This window comes from Melospiza georgiana, chromosome 11 (assembly GCF_028018845.1).
Source record: "Melospiza georgiana isolate bMelGeo1 chromosome 11, bMelGeo1.pri, whole genome shotgun sequence".
Lineage (NCBI taxonomy): Eukaryota > Metazoa > Chordata > Aves > Passeriformes > Passerellidae > Melospiza > Melospiza georgiana.
Window position 1 is genome coordinate 15732462 of NC_080440.1, and position 13512 is coordinate 15745973.

Sequence of the window (13512 nt, forward strand, 5' to 3'; positions counted from 1 at the left end):
AGATTTCAAAACACTGTAAAACAGCTTCAAGACACTTTAGACAGTTGTGCTTTTGACTGATGAATGGGGCTAAAACAAAAGGGAAACGTGGTCAAGTTCAATCTCAACTTTGTCCCTGAGTTTGAGAGTTTGCTGCTTTAGCAATAAAGCAATTAACAGCTCTGACATTAAGGATCCCACTGATAAATAAGAAACCAGCAGAGTTCCATAGGTCTCTACTTCCTGTCTGTCCTTGCAGTTTTCTCCACATAAAACATTAAAAATAAAACATCCAGTATCACAAACACCAGTCAACCATCACTGAGCTGCCTGCAGACGATGTTTAAATGAGGAATGTGTCCTTAATTTGCCAATAAGCAATCATTAAGTCACCTTAAATGTCTTCCTGATTCATAGAAAATAGCATTTGATATGTGATTTTTGCCAATATGAAATAAGAAAAATCATATTTCCAATATGAAATAACACAGAGTGGTATAAAAATGTAACTTGTCTTTAAATTAGTTCATATTATATTAAATAATTCATTTATATTAAATAATATTTATGAGACTACACAGGTCACATCACTGAAAAAGAACTCCTCACATTACCCTACTTATGAGATTACAAGCAGAAGTAATATCAGTGTACAGCTGGGGCTGGAAGAGCAGACAAGGCAGAATGACTTTAGGCTTCAATTTGGTATGAGAAGTTCTTCCATCCCCAAAGCACTTTAGGTGCAGGGCTGTACAAAATTTCTCATTCCAAGGAGTTATAAAAATTCACTGCACAGATTGAGATATTACCACAGTAGGATCCCAAAGGCATACAGAAAAAGACCTTGAAATACAGTCCATAGCTTCAATTGTCTTGATTTTTTTACTACCAACAAGTAAAGGAGAAGCAACTGTTGCAAGCGTTGACCATTCACAATAAAGAAGTTTCAACTCTCTGCAATATTTGAAATTGTACTCCATAACTAACTCCACACAAGACAGAAAAAAGGAAAAAAAGGTGTAGGACCATTCAGAAGAGAAAAATGTAAAAGGCAAAGAACTACTGAATTCAATTAAGAGGACAGAATAATGTAGTTTGTTTCATTTTCACAGATTTCAAAACACTGTAAGAAGAATCAGCAAGACTGCATCTACTCCTTCCAGGCAATGGAGACAACTGCCCTTGGCTGTGCAAGGCCACCTCCTGCCCTTCACTGTCACATTTTGGCTCCTCTATGATCATTTTTCAATCACCAAATTCTCATGGAAAGCATCTTTGGCAATGCTTTCCAAATGGGAATCACCAGAGTTTAGAAAATATTTCTAACTACAAGCTGACACTAGAAAGATTTCAGCCTGGGCACTAAGGTCACCAGAATGAACTCCACAATGCCATTGCAGTGAGGGTTTTTTTCAAGCAGTCTGAGGATCTGCAGAGCTGCTACATAATTAAACTAAAAGCTTTCGACTGCACAAGTCTGAGCACACATTTTTCATACCTTGACATTTTTTGGTCCATCCAAAAACTGCAAAGGGAACATTGATGATTATAAACCTGCCACTTGTACCTTGTGAAACTGCCCAGTTCAGATCTTAGACCAGCAATACAATATGCCATCAGTACACCTAAACCAGCAGCCTTACATGGAATTTTAGAACTTCTGAATGTCAAATTTTCATCAATTAAAAAAAAGCAATACAGTGGTTGAGATTGAACAAGTAAAGAAACAAAATATGATGAAAACATTGGAACAAAAGGAAGTATTTACTATCCAATGAAGACATCTTTGATACGCATAATTCCTTGTAAAAAAATCTTATTAAATATATTTAACATTCAGTTGTACAGACAAAATAATTTTTCTTGAGATAAATTTGTTCATGCTGGCGTTTAAAATCTCAGACAAACCCAAAAACAATGGAATGAAACTAAGAAGTTTTATGAGTAACCTTATGAACTGCACCATCAGTGATTGTACTCAACACCTTCTGCAGACAATGCCCAAAACCTCTTCCAGCTAAGGCTTCAGGGTATTTCTGACAAGTTAATCAATGCCCTCAGACATGAAGGATCTGCTGAATGAAATAATCTCACAGAGCCAGCAGGGACACACGCTGTGTGTTCCATTAATTTACTTGTAAACGCCAGGACCTTCTGTTCCCCACTTTGCACTTCAAACAGTGACAGCTCAATCCCCCTGCACCACACTGTGTTCTGCTCCACAACACTCACACTGCTGTTGTTTTATGGCATTCATTGGTTGGTTGGAGGTTTTTTCCCCTGACCATCTCCCTACTTAAGCAGCACCCATGCCAAATAAGAGCCCTCTAAACCACATCAGGCCTTCCCACACTGCCCAGTGGCAGGAAGGGGAGCCCTCTACACAGAGTCTGTCAACCAGGTTGTGTCAGGGGGTCAGCTGAGGTCTTCAGAAGCTGCTTGAAGAAAAGCTTAGACAAGAATGATCCACAAAGAGAAAATTATTCACCTCTCTTTTGCTGTACTGACCAGTTCAGAAGACAAAATAATATCCATGCAGTGGCAGTTGTCAACATTGCCACTCCCTTATCAATGCTTCCAAATACATGTGGAAACCTTTTTTCCATACAGATCTCATGGAAAAAAACACAGCCCTTTACTGCAAGCACATACAAGAACTGCTCTGCACAGGAGCAGGTCATGTTCCTTTCTTCAGATAGCGGGAGAGGAACTGGCTCCTGACAAAGTGGATGAGCTTGGTCTCTGTGCAGAACATCGTCACCAGGGTGCCCGCAAGGCACAGGGCACCCGTGCTGATGTGGATCAGCCTGGCCATCCAGCCCTTGTCACAGCAGAACCACACCTACAACAGAGAAAACAAGGCATGGCAGGAAAACCAGTCAGCACAAAGTGCATTTACTGTCACAACAAGAAATGAGGTCCAACACCTCTGTCCAACACGACAACGTCACCATCAAGCCAAGCGCGGCTGTGCACGTGCACTGACCCTACAATAAATCACCTTCAGCAGTCACAACATTTGCTTCCTTAAGTTCAGCAAAAAAGAACCATTCAGTAGATATCTGCTAAATGAGGAAGCTGCTGTTATCTGGCATGCAAAATGTGTTAACTGCAATGACATAAAACCCTGCTGGTGCTATCAGGCAAGTCTGCTACTGAACAGCAACATATCAGGCTATTTTCTAACAAAACTGGAAATCTCCCACTCCAAAATATAAAATTCTCCTTTCTCAGGCATAATGGATTTTCAAGCTGTCAAATTTTTGTACATTGAAAAGCTCCAATCCCCTTAATAATCAGCCTGCACAATTAGCATCTTGTACTGAATAAACGTGTTAAATGTGCTCTTAGCAATTTTTGGTTTTCTTCTAGCTTTGGTTATTACTTGTTTTTATTACAGAATTTTTAATGCCAATTTCTTGGTGCCAGTGCAAAATTTCCATTATTAATAAGAACGAACATGGGTTAACTACACACAGCAGAAATGTGTTACATTTTATTTTACTTTTCAGATCCACCTTGTACAGGTGGCAGAAAAACATTAATACAAAAAAAAAAATCTCTTAACAACATATCCTGCCTTTCTGTAATGCAAATCTCCCATCCTACCCTCAAAAGCCTCTTTTCCTGATGGCACACCCCTTTTTGTGGACACAAAAGGCAGCTGCCAGCAGCATGGTCAGTGAGAGCAGGGAGGAAGGAGCTCACCTCTGAGAAAGCAGTGACCCCAGCACTGAGGGTGTAAACCAGCAGCAGAGCTGGGGAGGGCAGCAGGCCTGAGAGGGGTCTGTGGCTGCTCTCTCTGAAGTAGTGATGGATGTAGTGGGTGCTGTGAGCTATTCTGATGCCCATGTTGAAGCAGTTGGCAAGGATAAAGCCCACACTGCCATACCAGTGGGTCAGGAAATAAGAGATGCACAGAAATATGAAAGACAAGGCCAGCATAACAAAATTGTACCTAGAAAAAAAAAAAAAAAACAAAAAGAAGAAATAATTTGACAATGCATGCAGTTCCAGCATTCATTTACTAATGATCTTTTATTTTCTAACATCAGTAACAGAATTTCTCTTACCGTCTTCTAGTGAAAATAAACTTGAGAAATGAGAGGATAAAAAAAATCATTTAAAAGAATAGAAAATACATCAACCAAAATAAACCAAGAACTACATTATGTGAATGAAATTCTATTACACTAATCAGTTGTGCACTCATTGCAGAAAATAAAATTTAATAACAATTATTAGTAATGTAAAAACTTGTGCACTTTTTGCTATTTTATGTTAGAAATATATTAAAGAAAATGACTGCTCAAGAACAAATCAACACTTTATTTCATTTCTGTTATAAACAGTGACTTGGAAAATGAGTGCACATTTTAAAGGGGTGGTGAAAGCAGTCCTTACTGAGTCAAAAAAGCTCCCATTTTGATTGTGAAAAAGAAATTAATTTGAAAGGGCCACATTATTGACAGTCTAAACACAGAGCCAGGAAATAATTCAGGCTGTAAGGGCTCTCAGAGGTCACCTAGTCCAACCTCCTACAAAGCTGTAAACCCCTGGATTCACACCCACAGCTTGGATCATTCCTAAGTGTATGTCCAGTACCTGTACATGAAAAATGTCAATAGTTGCAAACTTTTAATGAGTCAAGTATTTGTCTTAAAAAGTATAACTTCGAGCTCATCTGTGCAGAAAACAGACATTTAAATTCCTTTACCAGTTAGTGATGTGCCTAAAGCTAAATTAACAATCTTTATTTCTTAGTTTCTGACCTTTTTTATCCAAACTTTTCAACTTTTGCTAAACCTACATCTAAATCTAAATGGACACAGCCTAGCAAGGAGTTGCTTTTCTATGGGGCAGGATATTACTTTGTGCAAAAGCACCAGGTCCTTTTTAAGGTCAGCACAAATAAATTCACAGGAACATTTTGGAGACACTGTTTCCTACCTGTCCACTTCCTCTTTGCACATTAAGGCAAATGTAAAACATTCTGTTACCCCATTGACAGCAAGAAACAGGACATACAACGAGTAACACCGCAGGAGATCTGGACCTAAAAAACACATTAAAAAGAGAAATAGTTAATGATTTCTTTTATCAAAGCACTTTGTTTTTACAGGCAGTGATGCTAAGAGATAGAATTTGCAATGTTAATATTAATAATGGAAACATAAGTTCATTTGAGCAAGTTTCATGTCTAGATTTCTTGACAAGAACACAAATAAGTAACACAAAGGATTCTGATGAGCTAAATCACAGATTTCGATAGCAGTTTCAAAGGAAAAAACCTAAACTGCTGATTTATAAAAGATTCATAATAGCTGTAGGTTTTTTTTTTTTTCTAAAGAGTGGTGATTTTTTGCAGGTCTATAAATCTTTACCTGTTCCAGAACTGAGCATTGAGCCCCCATAAATATCCAGAGCCAGCTGAGAATAGGCATAGCCAAAAACAGTGATGGTGAGGCCAATCAGGAGCACAAGTTTCAGCAGCAATTCCAATACATTTGCAGCCATAGCAACATCATCCTGAAAAAAACCACAGCAAATCACATGAACCAAAATCAATGTAATAATCACCACTCTTGTGCAGAAATGCTCCTTCAGAGAAACAAATCAGTTTGCATCATGTAAAAAGGTGTGAAACTTATCCTTTGTTATTTAATTATCCACACACATGCTCTTAACTTGGTGGTGCTTTTTACAGATTTATTATTCCACCTTTTTTTCAGTTCTACACACCAGGTAGGTTTTATATCAAATATACACACAGACACCTCCCTTAGCCCCCCATGAACCTGAAGCACAAGATTTAATTGTGTGCTGATGTGCAATTAGCAGGACTGCTACAGGCTGACCCTCATGAGTGATCAAGAATATTACTCTGTGGAACAAAGCTCTTACTCATTAATCCTCCTCATATAACCCAAACACACAAGAAAAATCCAATTCTTTTTTTCTCAAAGCTGCACTCTTCAGAAACATTATTTAACAGCTATTGATATGTTTAAGTAAATAAAGTACTTCCAGATAGCATTTGTTTAATAGATTTCATGATTTAAATAATGGCTTACTATATTTGGAAATACACAGTAGAGTAGGCTTTCCATCACACTGTTTGGAGCAGCTCAGGTTACCTTTATTGATGCAAGGCAGCACAATGCTACTGCATATTTTCATTTCTATTTCATTAGCTTTTAACCTATTCACTTTTCATTTTGGTCCAGTCTGACTCAACAGTTTTATTCTCCACTTTTCAATTTTAACAGCCTCAACAATCAAATTTAAACACACATTTCTGTCATACTTCTGTAATGCAATTTATCTGTAACAAAAATCAAGCACTTGACATGTAACTAATCCAAATAAACATACCTGCTTCTGATCCTTTACAGTCTTCCCTCTTTCCAACACTTTAGCAAAAAATACATAAAAGCTTTCCTCAATTGGCAAAAAGATAAACCTGGCCACCAGTGAACCAAGGTTATTCACAATATCATAGACACCTTAAAAAAAAAAAGCAATCTCAGAGTTTTAGATGTATTTTAATTCCAAGTCTGTAATAACATGAATTCTAATTTAACATCTCCAAAAAAAGAGAAAAAAGTGGTATTTGTGCAACATGGAAACAGTATTCTCTAAAAATTCTGACAGTCAAGCAACTACAGCTTAAAATTGCTTAAGGTTTGCTCATGGCAAAAGTAAGACAAAAGCACCAACTAGACAGAAGTGAATCTAGAACACCACCAAACCACACTCCAAATTCTTGCTGTAGAGCAATTTAGAAGACCCTGATAAAGTTCACTGAATAAGAACAGGAATGTAAGGATTTACTGATACAGGAAAAGAGAAAGATAAACATCTCATGAACATCCATGGCAGGGGGGCTGGAACTACATAATCTTGAAGGTTGTTTCTGACCCAGGCTACTCTATAATTCTATTATCTTAAATTAAAGTTTATATTAATTATTCCCTGAAATGCAGCTCAAAGGCTTTGAAACATTCTCAGGTTTTCAAGCTATCTTCAAACACTTTAAATCATTTTCAGAACCACATGAAAAGCAGTGACTAAGAAAACTCTGTCACCATTCCACAACACCATCACACTTACCCTGATCTCCAAAATTTAACACGTTCAAAAAAGTCATCACATATCTTTCACCTGTAAGTTCAAAATAAAGAACTTCAGAACAAGCCCCTAAATCCTTCCCAATAACTTGCTCAGGCACTTCCAATATCAAGTATTCAAGAGACAAAGTCAAATGGGACAGCACCTAGTTCTGAAAACCTTCAAAAACTCCATTCAGGTTGGCATTCATGTGCCTCATCTCCCCCCACCCAAGCTTTCTGAAACTTTAAGTCAATTTTGCAAATAGTTTTCATGAGCCCTCTTCTCTCACACTTCTATGTCAAGCCTCACCCTCAGTCAAAATCTGTTTCAAGAAGGATTGTTTGAAGAAACTCCAAGTCAGGCGTGCTTCCTTCCAGTTCACAAAGGTCTGCAAAAAAGAAAACTGAAATGTAACAAACGTGGTTGACATTACAGACTAGAAATAGACAACAGTCAGGCACTGCAACACTGCAGGGTAGCTCTAACTGCAGTGCTGAGGAAACCACAATGCCACAGTTATTAACCACTAATGTGAAGTATTGCTGAATTCAAGCACCAACATCACTGATCCGGCAAAAACTGATTCCCTTGTTGAAAAGTGCTGCTGCTGCAGACAAAGTACCCATAAGAGCAATCCACAGAAAATACCAATCAAGGTTAGAGTTAGGAAAAAAATATCCAGGGTGTTTAAGGTGCCAATATAACTTCCACCCTCACTGGATATATTAATTATTTACTGCTCTTCTTGTCCTTGCCACCAAGACACTTGCAACCAAGAACCACCTTTACATTTTCAATCTGTAAATCTTATCCAGAGTGTTGTCTTCCCCGATGACTCTTTTAATTTCTTTCTTGGCTTCATTTTTGTTTGAGTGACATTTGAGTGTCTCTAGGATGCTGTGGAACACCATGGTTATTTTGTGCAGAGATCAAAGTACCAAAGAATCCACTCTTATATGGTTCTGGTTTGTTTTCTGCCTCAGATCCAGTGATAGTTATGATCCAGTGATCATTCCCCTGCACAGTGCAGAGGGTCTACCTGCAGTTAATATCTACTAACATTTTGCACAAATCATGTCAGCAACAACAAACCCCAAACCACAGAGTTCAAGTTTAATGATTTTTTTCTGACAAGAATTTTACTAATACAAACTTGAAACACAATTTCTATGCAATATTTTTTACTTAATCTATCATATCTTCTATAGAGCAAAAATAACCCCAAAACCACTCAATTAACTCCCCAGGTTAAAAGCAACACTCAAAGTGCCCTCATGTGAGATTTTAAGAAGAAAATCAAGAAATAACTTGCACAACTTACCTCATCCTCCACAAAGCTAGGTAATAGAGCTTTCACTCTAGAAACTGGAAATGACTTCTTTGTGGCTTCAGGAGATCCCAGAAACATCACAAAATAAATTCCATAGCACATTACCAGAACACTGACATATAAAAGCTGGTAAGATCAGGAAGGAGCGAAGAAAAACAGTGAAACAAAATTAACTTAGAAATGCAGAATTATATACCAGGTGAAAATACAGTGAGAAGAAAATGTAAGTAGTTTTTATGCTACCAAATATTAAAACTAGGTAAGAATTTGAAAAGTTCTTAAGAATGGTGTTGATCCTTTTATCTTTTTTTAACCTGTAGGTTATCATAGATCTTTGCTAATTTTCATGCTTTATTCATCATTTATAGAATGTTGAAGGTCCAATTATAAAGCAATTACTCAATCAAAAATCAAGCTGACAGAGCAGCTACTGCCTACACCTCTTATTTCATAGAACATTTCCAATTTCCATCAATTACAAGTGATCTACAACAGCCAGGGCAAGAACTGAAGGAAAAAAATTATCCCTCCTTCATTGTCATCAAGAAAAAGTTTTAACCTGAATTAACTGCACTTGAATAGCACTTTCTGATAAGGTTATGCAGGTTGGTGGTACAGGCTGATAAAGTTCTGTGTGATTAGAATAACACAACCTTATTTGCAAGATGTGCCTTCACAGAGGGAAGGTGCTTCCTTCTACCTCCCTTTAACTCAATGTCAAAGCACCAAGCCAATAATGAGTGTCAGGAAAATACCAAATATAAATTCTAAATCTTAAACCTCCCAGGAGCTTTTTCTCTCAGCTCCCCAAAGTTCGTCAGCAGGCTAAATGTCAAAGGAAAATTAAAATTCAGCTGAGAGAGAACAAAGGGAACTTACCTGAGCCAAGGAAAAAATGTAAAGGCCCCATTGAGGATAAAGGATTACTAAAGTAACTGTCAAAATGCATTTTGACACTACTGAAAGGCTTTCAGCAATTACCTTTAGGAAACACAAAACAGAGAAGGGTTATTTTCTGGCAACCTAACCACATACACAAGCTTAAATATATATGTTTAACACACAGAATTGATGTAGGAATGTGAGATGTTCAAAGTCAGTGTGACATTATGGCAGTTCCTTTCTGCTGAGCTGGCCAGCTTAGATTGCCATTGCTCTCTAAGTTTTCTAGTCTAGCATTTCACAGTTCCTCCATTGTATTTTCCCAGTCCTTTGTACGGGACACAAGGGAGAAAATTTTGCTTGAGACTCTCATAGTCTCAAAATTTCATGTAGAATTGTGGAAGCAGTGTGTCTCTCCCTCCAATCAAAACCTATGTTTCAGGATTTAAGGATCTTGAAGGTAATAATGTCTAAATAAACCAACTTGCTTGCTTTAATGGGTACAAATTGCTGGGTATGTTACAAACCAGGCCATGCAGTGCTAAACAGTACTCACAGGGGTTTTTAGATGCTTGAATATACAAAGGTCTAAGTCAGTAACTTCAACAAAGATCCCCCCCACATCCACACACCTCACAGACTTTACTAACCTTGAGTCTCACAAACAAATGAGCTTGTGCTAAAACCCAGAGTGGCTCTCCCAGGAGTTCAATAATGGCAGAAAGACCAAATGCCACTACACCAGCCTGATAGTGAGGAACCACAGAAGGGTCGGGTACTTCAAGCAAGTGTAGCCAGACTAAGCCCAAGATAAGAGACCAAAAGACACCAAGAGGCACTCTAAAAAGTTAACATAAAAACTAATTAATGGAAATGTAACTTCAGCAGAAACAAAAAAAAAAAAAAAAAAAACAAAAAACAAAGGAACAAACAAACAAAACAAAAACCAAAAGAAAAAACAAAAACAAAACAAAACAAAAAACCAAATAAAAACAAAACAAGGGAGAAAAAAAGAAAATTAGATTACAATATCACACATGGCCACAATCATTATACAAAAAAGGCCCTGAGGAATTAATTCTCATAGTCAGTATACCAAGAATTAATATTTTCCTTTGTAATGAACACCCTTTAAGGCACTCTGCAAGACACAGAAAACATTTTTCTTAGTTGTCCATTTTCTACTCCAGATCCTAAGGTCAAATATCTACATTTTTGTGCCTTAGGACCAAACAATTCTGATCCCACATCCGCCTGCACATCCTGTTCTGCTGACACTGCTTCAGAAACACAGAGCTTCTAGCAGAGTCCATCAAGTTTTACATCATTGGAGCAAGAGCTCTTTGACCCTCACACTATCAGACCCCTAAGATATTTGACATCAAGCTCCTAAGACATATTCAGATGCTGCACTGAAGGTAACCTTCATTTGAAGTTATGCTTCTCTACAAGGAAAAGTTTAAAACAAAAAAGATGCACACAGTCAATGTAATCTCTGTCACTTAATGCTTGCTTGTAAGGCTATCACACAGCAGAAAGCTGACTACAGTACAGCTTAGAGAACAGAAACAACACATTTTAAATATTAGTATTAGACCCCTCCCTGACAGGGACAATCCCTCTGCTTTATGCCTGGATGCAGATGACCACACATAACCCCTCATTCTCCTGGGCCAGATCAGTTAACAGCTGGGCAATTCCAAGGGAAAGTCAGGTGCCCCAATGGGAAAATCCTATTTTATCATGCAGAGATAGTGTTCAACCATATCAGGCAGGTAAATTTACTTCCCAGCCCAGCCCAGTCAGAGCTACACAGCAGCTAGAGCTGACAGAGGGAGACAGCAGAGAGAATCAGGAGGGAGAAACAAGCCATAAAATCCACTTTATCCTAATCACACTGCAATGTGTCACTTCTTGTTGCAGTGCCCTGTGGACTTTTAAGTTGTTCTGCTATAAACAGTGGCACAGCTGAGCCAACCCTACTTCCTTCTTGTTGTTAATTCCAACTCTTTCTTCCACCTTTTTGCATCTCTCCTACCCAAACATTTATGTTGCAAGTTCACAAATGCACATCAGGTAATAAGATCACAAAACTGAGCAGGAAGAGGAAGAAAAAACAAAGGGCTACATATTTGTGCAACAGGGTTTTCCTTCAATAGCTCTGGCCCAAATGAAACTCAAGCAACAGAAGAAATGGCACTTTTGGCAATGAGCTTCCTCATGTGCTCCAACAAGAAATCAGGTCCATAAATGCTAAAGCACCAGACTTGAGCAGCTTCCTACATCAGTCCTAGATCAGAAACATAACTGAGGCTTCTGAAATAATTACCTCAGTAAATAAACACTTCCTCTCATTCTGTGAGGTCCCAGACAAACACAAGAAATTCAAGGAAGTAAACTTTTAAAGGTATCTTACGTCAGCCACAAGAGATTAATTGTTTTGGTCCAGTTTCTCTTGGCACTCCCACTCAAACAAGCTCTGCGAAACGCCTCCCTGGCAAGGAAGACAACTGTGGAGTACAGCAGAGTCAGCCTAAAAAGGGGGAGAAAAGGACCAAAAAGAAAAAAAATTATTTCTTTTCTATAAATTGTAAATCCCTCATGCAGTAGCATCACAGTTTTTACACACAAATTCCGACAGGTGTGCAAACGTGCTTATATGAACTAAAATTACTATCATCTCCTAAAAGCAGAGAGAAAGTCATTTTGTGTGACAGTTCAAATGGCAAGAACACGCGCCACAGACCAAATGTGAAGATACAAAGTATATCCTATAGGAAAAGCACATTGTATCTAGTTTGTCCTCAGCAAACCGATGGTTTCAACACAAAAACCAGGGCAGTGCTACCGGTGTTTCAGGCCAAAACAGACCTGGGGAAGCATGAAATGACCAAACACTGCGACACGGCCAAGAGCAGACTGCACAGCACCGCCAGCGTCAGGGCACAGCCCAGCACAAGCTCTGCCCCACAGCCCTCCCGGGTGCCCCTGATCCCCCTCACCTGACATTGACCACGCCGATGAGCTCCCGGGACAGGTAGCGGAGGGTGAAGGCGTTCAGCCCGAAGGTGAGCACCCGGAACAGCACCTGTGAAAGAAGCCGCACTGGAAGCACCTGCGGCGCCCCGCCGAGCAGCAGCAGCAGCAAGAGGAGGAGGAGGAGGATGAGGAGGAAGGAGGGAGGGGCGGCCCCGCACCTGCAGCAGGGCGCTGGACGAGGCCAGCCGGGCGGTCTGGCCCAGCACGTCCTGCGCCGCCATCACCCCGCTCCCGCCGCCAGGAAGTGGCGCGGCCGCCGTCGCGCCGGATCCCGTCAGCGGGGCGGTACCGCCCGGCCCGGCCCTGAGGGGACACGGCGGTACCGCCCGGCCCGGCCCCGAGAGGACACAGCGGTACCGCCCGGCCCGGCGCTGAGAGGACACAGCGGTACCGCCCGGCCCGGCCCTGAGGGGACACGGCGGTACCGCCCGGCCCGGCGCTGAGGGATCACGGTGGCGCCGCCCCAGCCTAGCCCTGAGGGGACACAGCGACGCCGCCCCGCACTGAGGGGACACGGCAGCACCGCCCCAGCCCTGCCCTGAGGGGACACGGCAGCACCGCCCCAGCCCTGAGAGGACACCAGGGGACAGAGCGGGACACTGAGGGGACACGGCACGGAGGGTGGCGTCCGCCACTAAGGGCGAATGGCCATGAACTTCAGTCCGCCAAACGTGAGGCGCAGCGCTACAGCCCCGGTTCCTCCGAAGCCAGCCCAGAATTGCAGCCTGGCTCACGGGAGGAGATGGGGTAACATTCAACAAGCGCTCCTTCCCAAAGATTGCTGGAAAAGCTTCCGAGTTCCACCAATCCCTTTCTAAACTAAGGGAAACCCACCAGCCTTCTCTGACCTAAGGAGAAACACAACCAGAACATAGGGAAAACATTCACTGCAGGAAGGGGAAAGGATCTTCGTTCTATGCAGGAAAAAAAGGAAAAACAAAAACCCAACACACACAACCAAAAAAACAAACAAAAACCTCCAACCAAACAACAACAAAACCAACCCAAAAAAACCCACCACATAAAGCCCACCCCAAACACACCTTCAAATACCAAGATGCAATTTAAGTGCAACAGATTGGATTTTATAATACAGTGCATTGAAGCCTTCCAAACAGGCAAGACTTTGGACTCAGTGTAAGTCAGGAGAGTTCCAGACTATTTTGGAT

The 13512-nt window shown here is 40.5% G+C and overlaps 1 protein-coding gene across 1 annotated transcript; it reads right to left on the reverse strand.

The window, feature by feature from the left end:
- Positions 1-2341: 2341 nt before the first annotated feature.
- On the reverse strand, positions 2342-12572 carry RFT1 (RFT1 homolog). Its single transcript, XM_058032132.1, has 13 exons — positions 12502-12572; positions 12307-12392; positions 11721-11837; positions 9955-10144; positions 9302-9403; positions 8414-8548; positions 7402-7480; positions 7093-7143; positions 6355-6485; positions 5364-5508; positions 4930-5035; positions 3688-3937; positions 2342-2821 (listed from the first exon to the last, which is right to left on the reverse strand). The coding sequence occupies exons 1-13, from the start codon at positions 12562-12564 to the stop codon at positions 2657-2659; spliced, it is 1620 nt and encodes a 539-aa protein (XP_057888115.1). The 5' UTR covers positions 12565-12572; the 3' UTR covers positions 2342-2656.
- Between the last annotated feature and the right edge of the window lie 940 nt (positions 12573-13512).

Bases quoted from the DNA above. Each gene is read 5' to 3' on its own strand.
- RFT1 (XM_058032132.1), bottom strand. From the start codon at position 12,564: ATGGCGGCGCAGGACGTGCTGGGCCAGACCGCCCGGCTGGCCTCGTCC. The intron at 7,144-7,401 runs GTGAGGCTTGAC...TTGAACTTACAG, and splicing joins GAAACAGATTTTGACTGAGG to GTGAAAGATATGTGATGACT. The intron at 5,036-5,363 runs GTAAAGATTTAT...TGTGTTTTTTAG, and splicing joins AATGCTCAGTTCTGGAACAG to GTCCAGATCTCCTGCGGTGT.